This window comes from Lepidochelys olivacea, assembly GCF_965140295.1.
Source record: "Lepidochelys olivacea isolate rLepOli2 genome assembly, chromosome: 21".
Lineage (NCBI taxonomy): Eukaryota > Metazoa > Chordata > Testudines > Cheloniidae > Lepidochelys > Lepidochelys olivacea.
The window spans coordinates 4,457,371-4,480,759 of NC_140431.1; the positions used below are offsets into that span (position 1 = coordinate 4,457,371).

The 23,389-nt window shown below is 48.3% G+C and overlaps 1 protein-coding gene across 2 annotated transcripts in view; it reads left to right on the forward strand.

Moving 5' to 3' along the window:
* Window positions 1-23,389, forward strand: part of PLXNA2 (plexin A2) — a 315,976-nt gene that overhangs the window by 193,047 nt on the left and 99,540 nt on the right. For both annotated transcript variants that reach the window (XM_084611054.1, XM_084611055.1), the window contains exons 5-8: window positions 11,167-11,267; window positions 19,841-19,964; window positions 20,700-20,853; window positions 22,171-22,267. In XM_084611054.1, the coding sequence (XP_084467180.1) occupies window positions 11,167-11,267; window positions 19,841-19,964; window positions 20,700-20,853; window positions 22,171-22,267 (476 nt within the window). The remainder of the gene's footprint in view (window positions 1-11,166; window positions 11,268-19,840; window positions 19,965-20,699; window positions 20,854-22,170; window positions 22,268-23,389) is intronic.

Here is a 23,389-nt window from a genome sequence, read left to right on the forward strand (position 1 = left end):
CCCTTTGGAGAAACAGACCGCTCTGTGTGAGAGTCACCTCTCCACTTTGCACTCTGGATTTTTCCACTGGGGCTTGAGTCAGTTCAATTCTCTTCCCCATCCATGATGCTTTTCTCTGATGTTCACCAAACAAAGCATTACTTTTGTGGGAGGTTTTTTTTTCTGGTTCTGAAATCTTCTCCTGCTTTCCAGATCCTCCCCACTGGGCACATAGCTGCAAATCAGGCAGCATGGGTATGAAAGTGAGAGAATCGTAAGGAGTGCTCTCGAGACCCTAGTTCAGTAATACAGATGGAGAGGTCCAAAACACCCTGGGGTGCTGCAGGTTTGGTCTGGAGGTGCTTTGATCAACCCTGCAAGAGCACCCACTACTGGAATAGCTGGCTATGCTTCAAGTCAAAATGAGGTGCAGTGGGGCAGTTAGAAGAGAATCTTGCTCTCCCTTTGACTAGCTTTGACCATTGCTGATGGGCCCCTTTCGTGAGCATTCAGATACAATTAAACTTTTGTTTGTAACCCAAGATTGCTCTCTAGAAGCAATATGCTGGTATTCTCAATGAGGGATGTGAGGGATGGAAGGAGACTCATTAAATCACATCCCCCAGAAAGACTGGTCCCTGTAGTGTGTTTGTGAGCGCTTTGTCCAGTCTCATTTTAAAATGGCCCAGGAGCTGATTTTCCTAGTGCTTACCCTGAGAGTCTAATCCACAATGTAACAGACATCACAGTAGGGACAGGTCTCAGAGTAGCAGCCATGTTAGTCTGTATCTGCAAAAAGAAAAGGAGGACTTGTGGCACCTTAGAGTCTCAAAAATTTATTTGAGCATAAGCTTTCGTGAGCTACAGCTCACTTCATCTGATGCATCCAGGGAGGGAGACCACACAAAGTCACTGCAAGGAAAGATTATGCTCAAATAAATTTGTTAGTCTCTAAGGTGCCACAAGTTCTCCTTTTCTTTTTACAGTAGGGACATTTCTCCCACTATCCAGTCTAAATGTCCCCTTTTCGCTTTCCTCTCATTTGTCCTAGTTATTGCCCTATATAACACACTGAGTAGCTTCTCCTCCTTCCTTGATGTTTATGTGTGATTGTTGATGTCAGTTTTACATATGGTGGGGTTCTGCATTAAAAATCAACATTATTTGGGCCTCATACACAAAATTCAGCTCTGGATCTGAATTTTCCCAAAGTTTAAGACTCATGGGACCCAAGGTTTTGGTTCTGGCCCATCTCTAAAATGAGGAACACAATGTACTTCTCAGCCCGATATGGTGACCAAGCTTTTAGCTTGGCCTTGGAAATATATCCCAGAGAGCCTCGATATTTGAGCCGTGCTGGGGACAAGGAGACAGCAGCAGAAGTGTCAAAGAAAAAGTTTGTCAAACTTTTCATAAATACCAGGGGAACGTTTGGTTTGTTCTTTATTTTTCCCCAGCTTCATCCCATACTGGCACCCTGACGCGTGAACAGCTGGACCTGGTGAGAGTTCTTCCCGTTTTTTTTCTTTTATGATTCCTGCTGGAGCCATGGCTACGTTTTTATGAATGAAGGGGGAAAAAATTTCATTGAAAAGTTCATCAACTTTCGGCTCCTACTCACTGAATGATAGATCGCTTTAATTACATTGAATTACTCAGCATCTCCACAGCACTCCCCGAAGTCATTAAAAATAGATTTTCCATTTGAACTTCACTACCCGCAATGGGTCTCCAGGCAATACACCATACTTACAGGATGCCCCATGGCTGGCTCCTAGTCAGAGAGGTCAGCTGCTTGTGTTGGTAGCAGTCATAAAATGTGGAAACGTCTACTTTACTTATTTATTTATTTATTGGAGCGAGACTGTTTTATTTATTTTTAAGGTTCTTGTGGAACAGGGGTGGGGGGTGTTTAAGAGGATTAGGAAAGTCTCCATTTTTTTTTAAATTTATTTTATTTTGTTACAGGTCAGACAGTCAAGGAAAGCAGTAATGAGTCTTTTATCGTTTAATTACAGGGAACAAGGTTCATAATTAGGGAAGGGAAAAATTCAGCACCAAAGCTGCTATGTCGAGTAAAGGGAGGGTAGGGCGCGCTGTTGTACTGAGACTCCCATTGGAAAAGGAGAGAAAACGCCACGTGAGCGTTGGCTTCTTAGCTATTGTCCTTAATACATCTCATTGTGGTGTGGTGCTTAATGCTTGTAGCACTTGCACACACTGATCCATCCTCATGGCACCCATGTGGGGTGGGTATTAACCCCTTTTTAATCAATGGGAGGGAAATGACTGACGGAGAAACTAAAGCCTGTGGCTAAGTCCTGCAGTCGGAGTTGGACTGTCTCCCTCGCACAGACCTCTTCATGGGCTCAGCAACCCACCTTTGCGCAAGAAGTTGGAGCATCATGTTCTGCAGCTGTAGGATCGTGTTCTAAATTTGGAAAACTGGCGGCCAATTCTAGGGGCCTTCATTTTATTGGGGCACCCAGCTTCAGACATTTGCAGGGCTCTACCTATCTCATCACATGCAGTTCTGAAAGCTTATTTCCCTCTCAGAAGCTCTGACAGAAGAACTGGGATTCCCTTGCTCCTTACAAAAGTAGGGTGGAAATACTTGCTTGTGTTTTAATTGTTTTCAAAATGTTCTCTGCCAGGCTAATTATCATTATGAAACTGAAGTGTCTGTGCGCATGAAATGTTGCATTAGGGAGAGAAGATAAGGAACACCATGTTTCAGCCATGTAGCTTGTCTGCAGGCTGAGGGAGAAACAACATGAATCGGAGTTGATTTTAAAAAACAAAAACAAAGAAACAATGAGATCAGACAGAAAAATGAAGGATTCAAATGAATGTAATTCACACTGCCATGAAAGGATAGCAACATCCTGGCAAAAACTGAAAGAAAGCAGGAACATTAGTCATAAGAAATGGACCGGCCCAGCTGGAAATAACAATGCTTTGCAAGAGATGAAGGTTTGATTTCTGGGCCTGCTCTTGGCTTCCCAAACTGGCAGGGGCTGGGAGAGAATGCCTTGAAGTTCATTAGTTTGTTTTCCCTCCATCTCAGCCAGGGACCACTGAAAGACAGAAAAGAAAGACAGAAGGCGTTGTCTAAAAGATAAAAATAGATGAAGAGAAAAGGCAGGAGGGAGAGAGAGAGAGAGTAAATGGGAAAATCAGAAGGAATGAAAAGGAGAGAATGGAAGAAGGAAAGAGAAAAACACACATGAGAGCAAGTGACTGATGTAAGTGCCTCCTCTTTGGCGGATCACAGCGCTAGCTATTGACACTCAGTGAAAGCATCATGTTTAGAAGCATAACTGCCTGTGTCCATGGTGGTCAAATATCATTTCAACACACAGATTGTTTTCTGACAATTGGAGCAAAGGAGCTGCACTGCTGTGCCTCCCCGAGCCTCCAAGTATGCTTATTAGCACATACACTTCCACCTGTTCCCGCATGCGGACCAGTCACTCTCCGACAGAGACAGGCTGACAGGTTCGGGGGCAATGTGGGAGCTCACACAACAAGCAGCTCTTCTCCACAGCGAATGCAGAGAGGGGGGCAGGAATGCAGGCATCAAAAGAACAGCTTCTTCAGATTTTATGGCCACAGGTGGCACTAGCGAGGAATGCAAGGCGTTTCTAGCAGTAACCAGACACAGCAGAACTAATGAAGTCCAAAGCTGTTCACTTCACACACTAGTGAAAAGGCTGATTGACTGGCACCTGTCCACAATGAGCCAATGGAAAGAACAGAAGGAGGGAAGCAGGGAAAAAACAGAGCTCCCTTATACAAGCTGCATCACGTGTACTGAGCAGTGTCACAGACCCAGAGAACTTATCACTGGGGTCAGGGGTGGGGAGAGAGAAGCTTGAGCACCTAACCACCAGCTGAAATTAATGGGAGTTGTAGCTACTCAGCACCCTGAAACTCGATCCCAGCAGCATTAGAGTCCACATAGCCCATCCCACGCCGGGCAAGTCACACTCATCATTGTAATATCTGATCGCCTTCCAGTTGTATATTAACCACTGTGACTAACACCGGTCACATATGGTTTATTCTCTCTCATATCCTCTCCCCAAGGGCAGAATTGTGTGTGCAGGGGAGTGGTTTCTTTTGGTAGGGTTTTGTTTTTTAGATGCCCACGCTGCTCTATGTTTCTATAAGAGAAGGCAGGCCCAGACTACAGCAGTGTCCCTGGCCCTGGGAGCAGAAGTGGGGAGGTTTAGGATAAGCCTTAGTTCCTGGCGGAGTTTGTTCTGCGGTCTCAGACAGGCTGTCGCCTGCACACGTGAGCTTTACCCTGACGGTGGAAAATTCCATTGTGCCTGCAGAGTGGAGTTGTCAACCATAGGCCTGACCTCAGAGAGTTATGCTCTTTTAGCAATGGTCTTTGACAGAAACAGGCTTAAATTTTTAGAAATGGAGACTAATTCTGGGTGCCTTGAGACCCCTTGGGCTGATTTTCCATAGGTACTGAGTATTTGTCCTCACGCCAACTGACTTGGATGGGGTTGTGGATATCTGCAGACCACTTTTGCGGAGCAGATGTGGATACTAATTTTGTATCCATGCAGAGCTCTAGCGATAGGGGTACATGATCGTGCCTACTGTTCATGGGAGTTCGGTGTTCTTACTCACCAAACTCAGGACATTCTATATACAGTCCATTGGAATCCTTAGTATTTGGATTTCAGATTACAAGGATAGTGGATTATGTGTGATAATTGTGAGAGCTGGGCAAATATATGATGTTGCAAAAAACATTCCTCCAATATTCTCTCAAATGTTTAAATGACTTTGCTTCATCTGTGTTCACAATCCTGTTGTGTTTTCTTTCTCTGAATGTCTCCTTGGATATTTCATCATATTTCATCAGTTTCCAGCATGAACGTTTGTTTGCAAGGAGTGATTTTAAAGCTGTGTGGTGGAGTACAAATGGGAAATTCACTCCAGAAGTGTATATGCACTCTTCCAATTAGGGAACAGAAACAATAACAGGTGACTTATTGACTTGATCATAGTGAACCAATGCAGGTGGAAGAGTTTGCTGAGATCTCTTCTAAAGGCTATACTTCAGTCAGACACAAGTTGTTGGGTGTAATGCAGGGATGACTGGCTGAACTTCCATAGCTTGTGTTGTGCAGGTAAGGCTTCGTGGTCCCATCTGACCTATGAACTGTTCAAAATTAATACCTAATTTGGAAAGATTTGTCAAATAATTTTGAATAGTACATACATTTGCTGACATTGATATTTACTCACAGATGTTCCACAAGCAGGAAAAAAAGGCAAAATTCATGACAAAAAATTGTACAAAATTTGTACAATTGTTGCTGTAATAATTATTGCTATTGGCATTTATTATTTCTATAGCACTGTAAGAGTACACACCACTTGAAAAATGTGAAAAGGAGCCTAATCTAAATTTATTGTAGATTCATAAGGGCAGGTCCTGTAAAACAGTATTTACCCAGGGTGGCTGGCCCCTTTAAGGGGAGTTGGAGCCCATTTTACCACTGCAAAACGAAACAAAAAAGAAAGAAAGGAAAATCTCCCCCCCCTTGCATGTTGTTTTATGACAATTGGTTTAATTAAACACCAGATGATGTCAGGAGCAGCCATGTCACTGACTGACGGGAATTCTGAGAATAAAATTAAACAGCATCAGGAGAACAAAATGCTCAGAGCCCCGGTGAAGAGGGGGAGAAGGTTAGGGCTTGTCTTCAGTACAAGTCATGTCAATATAACTTACGTCGCTCAAGGGTGTGAGTAAGCCACCCCACTGAGCGACATAAGTTACACCAACATAAGCGCTGTTGCTAGGAGAGCTTCTCCCACCAGCATAGCTTCTGCCACTTACGGAGGTGGGTTTGTGACGTGGACGAGAGAGCTCTCTCCCGTCGGCATAGAGCGTCTTCACCAGATGCGCTGCGTCAATGCAATTGCATCAGTACAGCTGTGCCGCTGTAGCACTTCTGGTGTAGACTAGCCCTTAGAATCATGAAGCCACCTGACTTTCCATCTTCACAGGGACTCAGAAACTCCCCAGCGTGGGGAACAGAAGACTGGTCGTAGAGGCAACTGTTCTCTCACGCACACAGGCCTATGTTCCCTTATGCTCCAGTGCTGACCAAGCACTAGACAACCTTTCACAGCAGCTCCCATGTTGCTATCAGGAGACTTGGATGTTTGCAGGGACAGGTGTCCCAACCTGGAACCCTGAACAAGAGAGGGAGGCCGATTCCAATTTTGGGATAAGATTAAATTCTTAGTTTCCTGGACAGTTTCATGGCTCTGGAAGTCCCATTCTCTCTCCCTGCCCTTTCTTTAGGAGGCTGAAAAGGAGTCTATTTTAACCGCTTGGTGACAGCCAGTGCACTCTTGTTTGCCTTGAATTTTCACCAGGCTTCCTTGTACGTCACAAGAAAATTCTATCAAATGACAACTTTTGCCTCCAAAACGTACAAAAATTCAGAATAGGCACTTTTAATCCATTAGTGGTGATGGGGACCTTATAAGTACCTGGATAACCACAATGGGTGTGGTGTCCTCTGACAGTAGGGCTGAACTTGGGAACGTTGCAGACAGAATAGGGGCGAGTGGGTATGTCTGTGTGTGTGTGTATGTATGTATGTATATGAGAGGGAGAGAAAGAGAGGGATACTCATCTATTTGTGCTGGAAATGGCCCGACTTGATGATCACTTTAGATAAGCTATTACCAGCAGGAGAGTGGGGTGGGAGGAGGTATTGTTTCATGGTCTCTGTGTATATAATGTCTTCTGCAGTTTCCACAGTATGCATCCGATGAAGTGAGCTATAGCTCACGAAAGCTCATTCTCAAATAAATTGTTTAGTCTCTAAGGTGCCACAAGTACTCCTTTTCTTTTTGCGAATACAAACTAACACGGCTGTTACTCTGAAACCTGTATTTGTGCTATAGTAGCAGTTACTAGCCCTGTGAGATCAGGGCCCCATTGTGCTAGGAGCTGTACAGACACCTATCGAGAGAAAGCCCCTTACAGACTAGGTTGACCAGACAGACAAATGATGAGAGAGAAAACATCATTATTGCCGTTTTACAGATTGGGAACTGAGGTACAGAGAGCAAGAGACTTGGACAGACAGAGCATATGGTAGAGCCAGGAACTGAACCCAGACCTCCTGTGTCCCTGATCACACCCTCCAGTTGTTTCCTTTTCTTACACCGCTCTTCTCCATGTGTAAGTTAGTCCCTTGCATGCCCTTGGGATCCCGAATGGGTGAGTGTTGTGCACAGCTCTTACAAACGGCGTGTACCTTTCATCGCGATTCACATCACCACTGAATTTCACCCAAAGGCCTCCATAAGTGCTGCCCTGGATAATTCCAGGCCGAAATGGCTCCATAGTGTTTTGGCGCAACATAAATTACATATATAATATAATTTTTTTAAAGCTGCTAAGTAGGGCCCAGGAAACAAGAAGAAAAGCAGCCCTATTGGTTTTATGTTTAGAGAGGAACTGGGTTCTCACTATATCAACAACACTTAGTGTGAAAGTGGCCTTTGTTCAGAGAGACACTGCTTCCTTTCAGCCCCTGACTTCCCAGCTGCTGAGAGCTAGACCGTGTTTTGACAGACAGAGCGAATGTAATGCAGACAGTTGTTTTAATTTTCAGCCAGTTGCAGAAATCACTCACAAGGAGCCAGAAACCAAAGGAAAGAGGCCGCACACTTGGCTTTAGTTATCTCTGCACAAGGGCTCTGTTTGGATGGCAGAGCGGAAGGGAGCCCATTGGTTAGTGTAACGGATACACCAGAGCACGGCGGAGAGCAATTGCCACGGGAGAGGTGAACTGGAACAGGAATCAGAAATGTTCTTCTCCCGCCTACTTGAGCATGCAGCATTTTAAACATAAAAGATCCTTTTTCTGTTCACTTTCATTTCTGCCACAGGGGCTCCTTTTCTCTTGAATATTTGCCTTTCAATCTTTTTTTCTTCTTTTTATTACACGCCAAAATCAGAAGCCAAGAGCTGGTGGGGGGAATGTTGGTTTTTGGGGGGGCGTAGAGGGGTAGGTGTGGTGATGGAGGTGGTTTTTAGTATTTATTTCAAGTTGTGAAATGCCTCACTCTGTCACTCAGCACTGGCACAGACATTAAAAATTACAACCAAGAATACACACCCTCCATGGATATGGACTCTCTGGTCCTGATTCACCATTGTGTTACTCCAGTTATGTGCTGCTGTGACCCTAATGATGTCCGTGGAACTTGCACTGGTGTAACACTGCAGTTACGTAGTGGTGAATCTGGCCCACAGAACAGGGTTCTCCCCTGCCCTGTACCTTGTGCAAAATCAGCATAAAATGCTGCCAACTTAGATTCCGTATTGGGTAACACTGGCTGTTTGCACCGGTGTCCGCAGCTGCACAAGATGCAGAGCCGGTGAGAAACAGGCATACAGACTTTTACCACCCAAACCCATTGCTCAATACCTAAATAACTAACAGTACTTGAGGCGTCCTGCCTACTGGGGGCCGGTACTGAATTGGCTGGGCCAGTCACCTCTAAAGAGGAGATGTTTTGTTACGACACAGTATGGTCTCTTCCTGGGTGCATTTGTATGGTCTCCTGGGAAGGGAAGGTTTGGCAGGGTTATGGTAAAATATGGCTTCCTCTTGGGTGGAGAGGACAGGGTTTCATGAGGGTGTAATTCTGCTTCCCAACTCAGTCAAAACCTTATGATTTATACAAGCTGTGTGTCACTGTGGATTGCTGACCTGCTGAAGTCTGATTTGCAAGTCCCAGCTTGCAAGCAGTACCTCCAAGATTTGTTTCTGTGAGCCATATGGAAGCCAGCAGTCTACGTCCTGTCCTGGACCATCCCAGCACATGTTTACGCCTCCAAACAAGTATGCGCGTGGGGGTGGTTTTGGGACTGGATCCTTGGACTAGAACTCTGCCTTCCGGCTGCCAAAGAGAGCATTTGCCTGTGTGTTAGCAGACAGATTTCACTAACACAAACCAGCAAGAGCCTCTGATGTGCTCACCCCAGACTGCTGTGCAATCTGTCTGCACAGGCTAAGCCCTGATCACCCCCTCCGCTAGGCCTCTTTGCCAGGCAAGATTGACTGTATGTTGCTATTTATTGTAAATGGTACATTTGTGTCTCTGCTGTTGATACAACATGATAGGTAGTAATAATAATTATTATTATTTATTAACAAAAACATGTACACATCATCTTTCATCCCAACGGATCCCACAGCACTTCATAGACTGTATATAAGATTTTTAAAAATAAATATATGTAGACTACTCTCACTTTATATGAATTGGCATATTGGATTTGACCGGAGATCCGTCTAGTCCAGTATACTGTCTTAATAGTGGTTAGCACCTCCGAGAAAGGTAAAAGAACCTCACAGTAAGCAGTGATGGGATAACCTCCCCCTAGGTAATGTCTCCTTCTAGCCCTGTTCGATAGAGATTAGGATGCAGGAGGGTTTATGTCCCTTCCCAAACTCTTGTTAGTTTGATTTTGAGACTGGATGTTCCGGTGATCCAGATAAATGTCCAGTCCTTGTGCTGAATCCTGTTAAGTCCTTGCCCTCAGTGCTGTCTTGTGGCAATGAGTCCGGTGCTGAAACACACGACCTTCAATAGCGAGAGCTATTGAACACTATGCAGGAGCCCATACCATGGCTTTAGGACAGGAAGTGGAGAGAAATACATCATCCCATTGAAGCTGCAGGGAGGAGATTCAAAGAGGCAAAGCATAATTGGAATCTGGCGATGACACTAGGGTTAAAGCCCTCGTCTTGTAAGCAGTACCTCGGGGGGGAGTTAACAGGGCCTTGTAACATCTCACCAGTGTAAATGTACCTTTTCTGTTCGTGAAGGTTACTGTGTGAGGTTATTTCCTGATGGCCAGATTCCTGGTGATTTTGTAAGTCCCTGCTGACAGAGGCATCCCCTCTTCATTTTCTTTTCTCTCCTGCTCCCCTGCCCCTGTGAGACAGGCAGCCCCATTGTTTGGTCTCGAGAAACTTTTACTCCCTTATCTGAAGAAGTCTTGTCAGTGATCCTGAGAAATGGAATTGTGACTGCACAGGGTTACAGCCATTTATTTTAATATGGCTTGTCCTGCTATGTATTGTGAGTACTTTACTTCACTGAGGATCCGAGAGTAACCGTCTGCTCTTGCCCTGAGATTCTCATGGAATCCAGATGTGCTCATAGGAAGCTCTCCCAGGCTGAAATTCACCCGTGTCGACGGCCATGTCGAGGGCCAGCAGGAGACCTATGAAACACCGACGTCTAGGATTTATCTATCCCCTTCTATCAGACCACTGGCCCTTCAGGGCCAGTATGGACCCATACCTGATCCTGCTAAAGGAGATGAAGACCCTTATAATACATCTCACCAATTTTCAGTGCTCTATAACCTGGAGTAATTCCTTCCTGATCCCTGTAGCTACCAGCCTAGGGATGGAAGCTTGAAATTTGATCAGTTTTATCTTAACCATGCATCACTGAAAACGTTATTACTGGGCCCAAAATTCAATTACAGTATTTGAAGGACGAAAGCAAAGCAAAACCAAAATGGCAGTATTTGCTCTTCAAACGTGCACTGCCATTCCATATCCTCTTGGGGAATTTTATTTCCTCCTAACCTTCCTGCTAAGAACTTTTTCCGCAGCCTGTTTGAAACACAGGATACAGCTACACTGCAGCTGGGGTGCGTGCTTCCAACTGCAAGTGGACAGACACATGCTAGGTCTGCTCAAGCTAGCGTGCTAAAAATAGCAGTATAGCCTCTGCGGCAGGGGCTGCACCTCGGGCTAGTTGTTGAGTACGTACCCGTACGTTTCTGTAGGAAGAAAATGGAGAGTCGTTTTCTCGAACACGTTAGAACAGGGTACTGGGTTCTGTTCTCAGCTCTGCCACTGACTTGCTGTGTGGCCTACTCAGCACCTCTATGCTTTGGTTTTCTTGTCTGTAAAACGGGTATAATATTTCATAGTATTGATTTACCCCACAAGGATTTTTTTAGTCTTCAGTTAAAGTTTGTGAATCGCTTTGCAATCAGAGAAAAGTCTCTATAAAAGGGCTAGTTGCTGCTGTTTTGTTTGTTTTTTGTGAAGACAAGGGGAGTGAAAATGCAATAAACCTGTTTATTTACTTCCTTTCCAGGTGTCCAGGGTTCCTGTTGAATCCTGTGAGCAATACACAACCTGTGGGGAATGTCTGAGCTCAGGGGACCCTCACTGTGGCTGGTGCACTCTTCATCACATGTAAGTCCATCATCAGCTATTTGATTTGAGCTAATGGGTAGTATTGCAAGAGAAGCCTTAAAAACCTGAACTCTTCTTGTATGTGGATATTAAAAAAAAACCAAACATGAATACAGTACCAGCCTTTTACAATCCCTCTGTTCCTACAGGGGAATTCCCTGCACTACAGGGTGAATGCTATTGAATATCACTGAAGTCCTGTTAAAAAAGAAAATATACTCCCTAGATTTAGGAGATGGGGAATAAATCCAGCATGTGAAGTGAATATCAAAGAGCATGAAACCAGGTGAACTGAAATTGACGGGAATGGAAGCCCACTAGTTTCACACAGCCTTGTTATTTACCTAAATCCCGAATGGTTCCGAATTGGAGGGAGATTTTAATAATGGGGTGGATTATATGACCTTACTGACATCAGGAAGGTTGCAAGTGTGCACCTGAGCAGAGGATTTGGCTCTTTACAGGTGGTGAGGGGAGACTATTTAACTACTACTTTGGAATGTCAGAAAACGGAGTGCTTCAGGCAGTGAGTCAAACCCAGCAAAGCAAGGAAACTGTGGGTTAGGCTGGGGCTCTGTGCTAGGTTTGAGACCAGCAGCTCTAACTCATGTCAGTGGAGACAAAGGAATTAAAGATTTTTCCAGGGAGCTTCAGGAAACAGGGTCTCTGAATTCAGGCGGTGTTTCTGCACTTTGTCTGTGGCAATAGGGTTCACTTGCTAAAGCGGAAGGGGGACAAACCTGGAGCACACTGGTAGAAAGGAATCGAAAGCCCTTTGGCTCTGTGCCAGCCACCAAAGCATTCCCATTAAATGAGTGGAAATTGGGGCGGAGGCAGAGGGACAGAGTTCAGGGACCCACACAATAGCACTTGGCCACATGCCGAAGCAGCAGGTGTTAGGAGGGCGCGAGAAGGAGTGCTGTAAAGGCTTCTACACAAAATCTGGGCTGGATTAGAGACCTGTATGCACGGGGGTCTATCTGCACTCCCACAGCTTGGGGAACCGTGTGTTGAATTACAGTCGCCGCATTCTGGGAAACTTTCAGAGAATAACCAGTAGTCACAGGACATGATGCTCTGCTGCCTTGCTGCTACCTACCAGGGCCGGCTCTAGGGTTTTTGCTGCCCCACTTTTTTTCGTGCCCGGCCCCGGCCCTTCCCCAAATCTCTGGCTCTGCCTCCTCCCCCGGGCATGCTAGCTCCCCTCCGCTCCGCCTGCTCCCCTGAACGCTCTGCTTCTCCCCCGTCCCTCTCAGGCGAGGGAGAGGCAGCGCGTTCAGGGGAGCAGGCGGAGTGGAGGGGAGCGAGGGTGGCGGGGGGAGCGCAGGAAGTAACGGGGGGTGTAGAGGAACCGCTCCCCGCCCCAGCTCACCTCCACTCCACCACTGCTGCCTCCCCCGCGCGCGCCGCCGCTCGGCTTCTCCTCCCTCCCTCCCAGGCTGGCCACGCAAAACAGCTGTTTGGTGCGCGGCCAGCCTGGGAGGGAGGGGGGAGAAGCGGAGCGGCGGCGGCACGCTCAGAGGAGCAGGCGGAGCGGAGGCGAGCTGGGGCAGCAGGGGCACGTTTCTAGGGGCAGGATGGCCGGCGCCAGAATGCCACCCCTAGAAATGTGCCACCCCAAGCACCTGCTTGTTTTGCTGGTGCCTAGAGCTGGCCCTGCTACCTACCTAACTAGCTTGTCTATTTCCTCCTCCTTCATTGCTTCTCCCTTTGAGACCAGACTACCCAACCCCTCATTGACTCTGTCCATTGATGGCGATATCACAGGACCTACAAATCTTTGAAATCGGTCTCGGTCCTATGGAATGGCTGTAGCCTTCTGGGTGCTCCACAGTTACCAGACAGGACCAGGAAGTGTTGCGGGGGACCTTAATAAACAGGCGGACTTCCCAGTCAGGTTGTTCTCCATCTAGTTGCTGCTTAAGCTATGGCTCTTTTTGTTTATACCCTCCCACTACAAGTCTCACTTTGTCTGGTGATTAGAGCTGGAAGGTGAAAGGATCACTATGCCCTTTGCTAATACTAATTAATTAAGTCTCACAACTCCCCTGGAAGGGGAAGGTGAGGATGGTTATCCTCATTTTGCAGAGAAGAAAACTAGGGCATGAAGAGATTAAGAGACTTTGTTTCTGACGCCCTGTGGCTGTCATGACTGTGTCGATTGTAAGCATTTTGGGACTGTCTCTCAGTGCATGTACAGTACCTCGCACAATGGGACCTTGATCTCAGTTTGAGCCTCCAGGTGCTACTGAATACAAATGATGACGATGATGACTTGCTCAAGGTCACACAAAGCGTCAGTAGTGGGGCAGGCAAAACCCAGGAGTTCGTGCTCCCAGTCCCCTCCTTTAACCGTTAAATGACTTTCCCTTGCCCCACATAGGGACTGATAACTTGTCGGAAGAGAAGTCAGGCCAGGGGCATGGAGTGTTGCGCATACAGAGCTCAGATAAAAGGGGAGCACAGCAGGAAGGTTGGGGGATCCAGACCATGTAATGAGGTAGAGGGCTAAATCTGGCCAACAGCCTGCAGTACACGGGCCACTACAGCACCTTCTTTCCTGCTGGTATTTTTCTACCCTTCCTTGGAGTTTCTCTGCCTTCCCACTGCCTTTCCAGAGTAATGATAATTTTTTAGCCCCTGTCTGAAGCTGTAAATAATTTAGTTTATCTTGCTGTTACTGAAGCCGTTGTCATATTTGTTTGGAAGCCCCCAATGCTGGCGTGTTTGTATTTCATTTGTCATCCCTCGCCTCTAATTTTTACATTTCACTCCTGCCAGATGGGCCAGCTGCTTCTGTGTTTGGTGGGGAGGTCTCAGGTCAGGATGTGCTGTTCATGCTGCATTCACAGAGGGCTGACAAAAAGAGACACAAAAGAGAGGGTTTAGGGGGCTGAGGAAATTGAAACTGAAAGGCAGAGTGTGGGAGGGCGGAGGGGGCAAAGCCCTTGTGACAGTAAAGTGACCATCAGGGATCCCTGAGCCAGTTCAGATACAGTAAGACCCAACCGAGAGCCTTAGCCCAGGATTCAAACCAAACTGCTTTTCCCACCTTTTTTCTGTTTTGAGTCTGCTTCTGCACTTCCGGGTCCTGGATGGTGAGAGAAATATCAAAACAACTGCGGACATTCTTTGTCATAACGCTGTATTTCTGGTCCAGCCAGAAGCAGGGAAGGTGAGCTGGGGAGCCTGTGAAACAGTTTATCCATGTGGGATTTAGGGACAATTTTGCAGACTCGGGATGCTCGGATCAGCATCTGAACTTGTGGATGCTTAGCCAGAAATTTCTGAGTGACTACCAAGGCAACTAAAGCTTTTGGATCTTGAAATCATAACAGTGGTCATGAACTGGTGTGCGAGTCAGACAGACAGACAGACACACCGCTGACGTCTGCTGGATGGAATCAGGACTGTGTGTCATAGGCTCTGAACTGCCCCTTTTAGAGCAGGAGGATCTCAGTTGTATCCACTGGTGCCATAAAACTCTAAGTGACCAGGAGGATCTGAGTTCTATCCCTGCTGCTGTCTTCAAATTCTGAGTGACTACAGCGTACTGTTATTATTATTATTATTATTTAATATTTCTCTTCCAGTTGTGCCTAGAGGTCCCAGTCAGGGACTGGGGCCCCTTTGTAATTGGCACTGTGTACGCATAAATTTATAATCTAAGTGTAATGATGCCCCTAGTTAAATCATCTGTGGGGATTAAACTCACGATCTCTGAATCTCAAAGCAGGAGCTGCTTGTGTTTGGGCAAAAGGGCCAGATCTATTAGGCTACACACAGCAGCAGAACAACAAATCTCTATAGTCCATCTAGTTATTAGAGAAGGACAAAGAGCAACCCTGTGTTAGGTGAGGTGCCTTTACATACATTCACCTCAACAAGCCTGTGAGACAGAGGAACAAAAATCAAAGCCAAAACGGTGAAATGAGCTGAACTAACAGCTTCTGCATACACTTAATCCCTAGCAGAGGTGTCGGGAGGCAGGTTGGGGTAGGGACGGAAGAAGCAAGGGGTAGACATGGAACTTAATATTGGAATAGACGAGACTGTGGTCTGGGCCAATATACAGTGGAGGCGTACTGGGGATTAGCTGAGTCTGATTTCACACTGTAGTTCATAAGCAAGTATTTCAATGCAGGTTTTCCCCTTTAACTGTTGTTCATTACAGTGTCAGGGTACATATGTGCAGCCCACAGCAACAGTCTCAGAGCCCAGGTTGTCAGACTCAGGCTCACAGGACTCATGCTGCAGTGCCAAAAACAGCTGGGTAGATATTGTGGCTCAGGCTACCCCCCTCTCGTAGACTTCAGAGTCTGAGCTCCAACCCAAGCCCGAACATCTGTGCAGCTATGAGGAGCGCCACAGCATGAGCTCGAGTCTGTAGACCAGGTCTCTAAGACTTGCCACTGCAGACTGCCCCTTGCTGGGTAGACATACCCTTAGGCCCTGCAGGGCTGAACAGGAAGACAACCTCTGGCCTGAAGACCTTTTAGGCTGCCCATTAATTGTGGTGGTAATTTTTCTATGGACAGATTTTCAGCACCGTGGCACAGGCCACTAACATTTGATCTAAGGGAGTAAATCCATTATTTGGTAGCAGTAGCAGGGTAGGGGACTTCCCACTGGAGAAGGACACAGCACACACTATGTTGCACCTTGATTTAAGAAGCCTTCCAGGAGTCCGGGACATAGCATGAGATTCCAAAAATCTTTACAAGAAATGGCCAAGGGAAAGGTATGTTTCCTTTTCCCGGATTCCTTGGTTCACCGCCATCCAAAAGAATGAGCAACCTGCCTCATGTACAGTATTCCCAAGATCCAGCTTGGGGTGTGATCTCCATTCATTCTCTTTTACTTCATAATCAAGACAGAGAGGTTAATTTTTACTACTCCTCCTCCAGCAGTTCTGCTCTTTGGGAGGTAGGCAGAGGCCTCAAGGAGATTGAGTATCCTTGGTCCACTGGAATTTGCAGCCTGCAAGGCTCACTCTATATGCTGCTCTCTGCAAGTATGTTATTGTCTACAGACCTATTTATCTCTGTTAGGGCTGTTGCCATAAATAGTAGGATAAAAAAGAGTCTTTCCAGTGAGTCAGTGAGATAAAGGCTCCAGTCAAGAGCTCACTTTAAAGCTATCTTCCAGATTCACTTAAACCTCAATAATTCTTTTCTTTAGCAGCATTCATATTTAGATCCATTATTCAGGGGTGGCAGGTTTGTAGAAATTTCGGTGGTGCCCAGAACCTGCCCCTGCCCAAACTCCCCCCCGCAAACTCCGCCCCGCACCTATTCAAGGCTCTGGGAGGGAGTTTGGGTTGGGGAGGAGGTCTGGGGTGCAGGGTGCAGGCTCTCGGAGGGGGTTTGGGGGTGGGAGGGGGTGCAGAGGTGAGGGCAGTGGGGTGAGGGCTGTGGCTGCAGATGAGCAGTTTGGGGTGTGGGTGGGGCTCAGGGCAAGAGTAGGGGTGTGGGGGTGAGGGGTTTGGGGTGTGGGGTGTGGGAGGGGCTCAGGATGAGAGTAGGAGTGTGGGGGTTGAGGGCTCTGTCTGGGGCTGGGGGGTTTGGGGTGTTAGAAGCTCAGAGCTGGGGCAGAGGGTTGGAGTGCAAGGGAATGAGGGCTCTCACTGGGACTGGGGATAAGGTGTTTGGGGTGCTGGAGGGGCTCGGGCAGAGGGTTAGGGTGTGGGGGGATGAGGGCTCTGGCTGGGGCTGGAGATGAGGGGTTTGTGGTGTTGGAGGGGGCTCAGGGCTGGGACAGAGGGTTGGGGTGTGGGGGGATGAGGGGTGTGTGGTGTTGGAGGGGGCTCAGGGCTAAGGCAGGGTGTTGGGGTGCAGGGGGGTGAGGGCTCTGGCTGGGACTGCGGTTCAGGTGTTTGGGGTGTTGGAGAGGCTCAGGGCTAGGGTTGAGGGTGCGGTGGGGGGGTGAAAGCTGTGGATGGGGGTGTGGGCTCTGGGGTGGGGCAGGGCTGGAGATGAGTTTGGGGTGCAGACAGGCTGTTCTGGGACAGGGGCCAGAGAGGAAGACTCCCCCAGCCCTTTCCCTGCCGGCAGCAGCGAGCTCTCGGGGAGGAGCCCCCCTTTCCCGCCCCCCCCCAGCAGCACACTGACCCCCACCACTGTCCCTGCATGTGCTCCGAGGGCCCCTCTCAGGTCCAGGAATCTCCCTCGCCTCCCCCGTGGTGGGTGCCGGGGGGAGCTACGTGCGCCTCCTCCCCTGCTGTTGCCCCTGCCTGTAGCCTCACTGGGGGCGAGGGATGGGGCTGCCCCTTGCCCAGCGTGGGGCAGGAGCGGTGACTGCGGGCGGGGGCCCCCTGTGCGGGTGGAGGGTCCCGCCGGGGAAGGGCAGGGTCTGAGGGGGAAGGGCAGAGGCTCAGTCAGTCTGCCCTGGCCGTTGAGATGGGGGCACAAGGACTCTGCAGCAGCAGTTGCTGCAGGGAGGCAGCAGGGAGCTGCTCGGAAGAGGCTGCCAGGGATGCTCTGCTCCAGGACCCTGGGAGGCAGCAAGAGGGGGCTGGGGGGCACTCGTAGGAGGCGCGGGGGAGGCAGTAGGTGGGCCAGGGGGACACCCAGCCCCAAGTATTGGTGGAGCTGGGCCCCTGGGCTCTGAATATTGCTGGTGCCAAGGCACCACTTGGAGATATAACTTGCCGCCTATGCCCTTATTCTATTCAAAAAAAGGGAAAGCAGGGAAGGTGAGGAGGACAGCTACATCAATTGCCCGGTATGGAAAGGGAAAGTGGTCACCTCTTAGTGCTTTTCTTATTCAGAAGCAAACAGCCTTTCAGTAATGAAGATGGCTCCCTTTTTTTGTTTGAGTCTCAATTTTGCAAGGCTCTTGTCACCTCATTTAGGAGAGGTTTGGCACGGGGAGATTAAGACTCTTTGTGGAGCAGTCAGTGTGTCTGCTAATGTAGATGTTTACCTAAGATCGCATCCAGCCCTGCCACAAGGAAAACAAAAGAGCAAAACCTGACTTTGTGTTGAGTATTCGTTCCACTGACCAGTCCTACGTGGGAGAACAGCACTTTACTGCGTAAAGTAACAAATACATTCAAATGGGTGCGGGGGTCTCAGGCGACTGGTAATGGCATTTGGAGGTTAACAGTAAGTGAAAGTTGATATCATTTGATGACTGTTCATTGACACCAATAAAATTCAACATATGCCAGCCACGGCTGTATAGTGGAATCTGAAAGACTCTGCTTTCCCTGTGTACCATGGGATAGAAAAGCAGTGTACTACTCTGATACCACTATGCAGGGACAGCTGGTAATGCTTACTTTAATGGTCATTGCTCTGTGTAAAATAAGTTGGAGAGTCTCTATCCGGTTCCTAGTGGACAGGTGTCCACATCACCACAGTTGGCTGTCGTTGGCCCCCTTTATATTAGCTTATGTAACTGCAATTATACGGATGGTCATAAAGTTATGCAGCTCTTTTAAAAATCCAGCCGCAGCCTTTGACTCTTCTGTGTTTGTACAGTGCCTAGCACAATGGGGCCCCAATCTGGATTGGTCCCTAAGCACTGCTGTAATAAACGTGCTTTACAATATCCTGCCTGCCTGCAGGGAGTGTCACAGCTTGACTCCACATACTGCGCGGTAGCATTTTCAGCCCTCTGTTTTGTTGAAAGGCTCCTTAATTTCCAGTCATGGGGCAGAGTCCTGAGGTGGGAACTGATTAGCCCTCTTTACTTCACCTCTCCGGATTCGGAGAGCAGCTCTGATTGTGAATCAGAATTTCAGTCCACACTGAGGTTCTACTCAGTGAAATGGCTTTGGCGATGAGCACAGAACACTGTACACTCCAGGAGCAGCACTCATCATTCAGCTTGGCACACTTAATGGGTTCTTTGCGAGGAGGAAGGAGGGTGGGGAGAGTCAGGGAGATTCGGGCATGACAACTGAACTTAACTCTAGTGTCTCCAGCCTTGGGATAAGAAATTACAGCTTCCAGCACTTCAAGACCCATGGCTTTGTAAGAGAAGATTTATTAGCCGCGTGTTTTCCTTTTAATTAATGTGCACATGCTGTCTTGTTAATGTCTTTTATTGCTTTTTATTTAAGGTAGCATGTGGATTGTGAGTTTGTTGCTGACAGAAATGGGGCACTCATAGTGCTGATCTGAGCCAGATATAGTGGGTCTGGTTTTCAGAAATGCTGAGTTCCCACAGATCCACCTGAAGTCTGTGGGTGCTCAACACCTCTACAATCAGGCACAGTTTGGGTAGGACTGTGCATGTCTCCTAGCAGCACTCAGTGGTGTTTTCATCCCAGGGCTCTTTTCTCCCCCGTACCCCAGATGTCTCTGCTAGTGCATTTCTTTTCTGATCTGCAGCCTCTGCACCTGCTATACTGGCCCTGGAATCTGTGCGCAGAGCTCTGTCGCTGCACCTTGGTCCTGGTCATTATTACCCCCTGTTGCTGCACTTATCCAGCCATTGCTGGGCTTCCCTCCCACCACTCTGCTGATGCACCATGGTCCTGACCAGCAGTGGCACCCCCTGCTGTTTGACAGACAGAGATAAGTTCATCAGGTGTCCCTTTGCACTGACGCTTGTGTGTATATCAGGTGCTCCCGGAAGGACAAGTGCGAGCGAGCAGATGAGCCGTACCGATTTGCAGCCAGCATCAACCAGTGTATGAGTGTCACTGTGCAGCCCAGCAGCATCTCTGTGTCTGAGCACAGCCTTCCGGTAGGTACAGGTGGCAGGCGATTCTGTGCGCAGGCCCTCAGTCCCATGGGCAAGGGTAGCTCAGTTGTGACAGACAGTGCTCCAGACACGCAGGCTCAGATTCATGGTGACAGAGCCATTTTTTTCTCTACAGATACTTTCCCATGAACATGGAGTTCAGGTTCATGAAGGGGTTGGTAAGGGAAGGGATATTCCAATCCCTTAGGAGCCAGAGGTCACACAGACACCCATATTCCCAAATCCAACCCCAGTGCCCACATTTTCACTGAGCAACTGCCAACCTCCATTAAACATTGAAGGAAAAGTTTCTGTTTTCCCAGCCATTACTTGTCCCTCTGGGAGGATCTAGCTGCCTATAGGCTCCCAGCTATTCCTTTCTAAGCAGCTGCACACCCTCCCCACCTATTCTGTTCCAGGTGCTGCACTGGGACAGGCATTGCCCAGCAGCTGGCTGTTCCCAGAACACCTACCACCCTTTTCCCAGGGACTGGCTAGAGGGGACTGTCTGACCATCATAGGTCAGTGGAGAAAAAATTGCAACACTGTCCACCTTTCCTCCTCTGGTTACAGTGAAAGGAGTGGCTGGGTGCTATGCATCTGCTCTTTTTCTCTGTGTAGGGTTGACGCTCCACAGAGAAGCAGCAGGTGCTGAAAATCTAAAGGAAACTCTGGGTAGTTCTGACCCCTAATGGGATCTTGATTGTATTTTTTTTCTTTCCTTTTCCCTTGTTCCAGCTCAGCCTGCTGGTGAGTGATGCTCCAGACCTGTCAGCTGGAATCACCTGTTTGTTTGGAAACCTCACTGAGGTGGAAGGCCAAGTTTCTGGCAGCCAGGTTGTCTGCATTTCACCAGCCCCTAAAGATGTCCCCGCCATACCTGTGGACCAAGGTGAGCTGATTTAATTATTGCAGTATTGCCTGGTGGCCTTGTGTTTCACCTGTGAATTCACCTTATGGGGGAGAGGAGCCAGCGAGTGCTAAGCAGGTCTAGATCTAGCTGCCTGGCAGAGCAGAGCAGACCACAGATGAATATCAATCCTGCCTGAACCCCGCTGATGCTGTGCGGGATGACAAATCATCCAGGAAGGGGGTCAGAGGTGGCTATTCAGTAACAATCCAGATCCTCAGGATATAGGCTGTACCCAAGAAACCCCAATAACTGGTGAATCTTCAAGCCAGCTACCCTCTTGTCTCTCATCTCACCAGGGAACTCACCCTTCATGCTAGGCAGATGTGGGAGGTGAAAGTGTGGGGGTTGCTGCACTCAGGCCTGACTCAGTTGCTGGGAGTAGGTGGATGAGGTTTCTATTTTTTGGTTTTGATCTTTGGGTTATTTCTTCATTAATGTCACTGCTGTCATATTCCTCCTCTCCCCACTACCCCCCTCACCAGAACCAGAATGCTACTTGTTTTAAACTCATTTTCTCCGTGGCGTGCTTCCAGGTGTCATCTGTGCTTTCCTGCTGATATTTTCGTATATGTAAAATGTTATGCTGAATTTGAGTGCTCATGAAAGTTAGGGGTTTGGAGAGAGCTAGGAAAGTGAAGAGCAAACCTCCCTCGCACAGCTCAGCCAGTGCAGTTTATTCTTGATTATTCCAGTGGTGAGCGTCTTACTTAGCTCTGTTAGTGCCCTCCATCCTTGCCTGCAACACCCCCTCCTGGGCTGCATTTCAGGATAGACTGTGAATTATCCCCAGTCCTGTTGTGAGTTTATGCTGAACCTCCTCTAGGGAATGTGATGAGACCGCCACACTCGTTTCACTTGTGACCTAAGGTGACGTGCAAACCCTAAATCTCCAATGTGTTTTCCCCCCTCATTAGGTGTGATTTGACTTGTGGGGGGTGGTCCATGGAGCCAGTTGGCTCAGCTTCCCAGGGGCTCTGGGAGAGGCGGTGTCATGCTCTTGTAGCAGCTTCCACTGGCTAGCCGTGGAACAGCATGGCATGTTCCATTGATGTCCCCGGAGGATACACAGAGTGTGGATTATTGGCTGCTCAGAGACTCTTCGCTTTCAGAGACCCCGTGCAGCCTGGTGTCCTAGTGCACCAGTGGGACCAGAGGTGCTTGGTTTTCTCCGCACCACACCAGAAGTGGGGGGGGCTCAGCAAATCATCAAGCCTGCCTTGAAAGAAAACCAGTACCTCGCCAATTGCAATCTCCGTTATTTCTCGTGTAACGCCTCCTCCCCTCCTCTCTTTGCAGATTGGTTCGGGTTGGAGCTCCAGCTGAAATCCAAGGAGACAGGCAAGATGTTCGTCAGCACGGAGTTCAAATTCTATAACTGCAGTGCTCACCAATTGTAAGACACCCTCTCCCTCCTTTCCCACTTTCCCTCCCCACCAGCATCCCAGACCCAGGCCCCTGGTTCTTCCCCCCGGAATGGAGCCTGCTGTCTAAGTACATAGTGGAATGGGTTTCTTTATTAACCTCTTGAATGCCACAGCTGATGCACACCCCAGGAAGCCAGGATTCCTCCCAGGACACCCAGTGTGCCATGCCAGATTACAGAACTGCTCTGAGGTGTGTTGTGTATGGCCTTAGAGCCCTTCTTGCACCACCAAGATGGACATCAGCCGAATGTGTAGGAAGCAGCATTGAGGGTTAAAACAGAAGAGGAATAAGATTTTCAGTCGTGTGCTGGGGGAGGTTCTGGCTTGATGCTGGCAATCTGACCTTTCAGGGTCGTCAGCGACAGAGAGAAACCAAGAGATCCCCATCATGTGGAAACTTTTCCAAGAGCACTGAGATTTATCTGCCTTAGCAGAGAATGAGTGTGTCTTAAAGAAGCTTGACCAGCTGGTGCCCCCAAGCTGCGTGATCCTGCAACTGTGAGCTCAACTCCATCCTTACTCACAGGCAGCTGGGGGGAAGGGAGAGAAGAAAGTGCCTGGGAGTTCCCCATAAAGCCGCTCCAAGTACCTATAGGAGAGACAGAGGCCTTTCCCTCCATAAACGGCTAAGACAGCGCAGGGCTGTGTTGTGTTGTAGACTCTCAAAAGGAAGACAAAGTGGGCTGGGACAGCAAGAGGTGTGGGGAAAGGGACAGGGGTGGTTGTGGCAGGAGAGCACAGGAGTGAAGTGAAGGGAACTAGGCTGGGGTTTGCTGTTCAGCTTGTTTTTCAGACACACATGGAGAAAATGTTTCTACTAGAGATGACGCCTTTGCTGTGTCTCCTTCCCCTAAGATCAGGCCAGAGAAGCCTCACAAAGCTCTGAGTTCCTTTCAGCTTCACATTAAAAGATCCTAGCAGGCGAGTGCAGAGCCCTGTCAGTAGCCTCAGGGAGGGCAGACTGTAGACACGGTGCCTCTTGGCTCTCAATCTGCTCTTGAGATGGCTGAGCAGTGCATCAGCGTGTTCCCCACAGCAGCCTTTCCCCCGGAAGCCCTTGAGGCAGAACGCTGCTGGCTGGCATTTGTTAA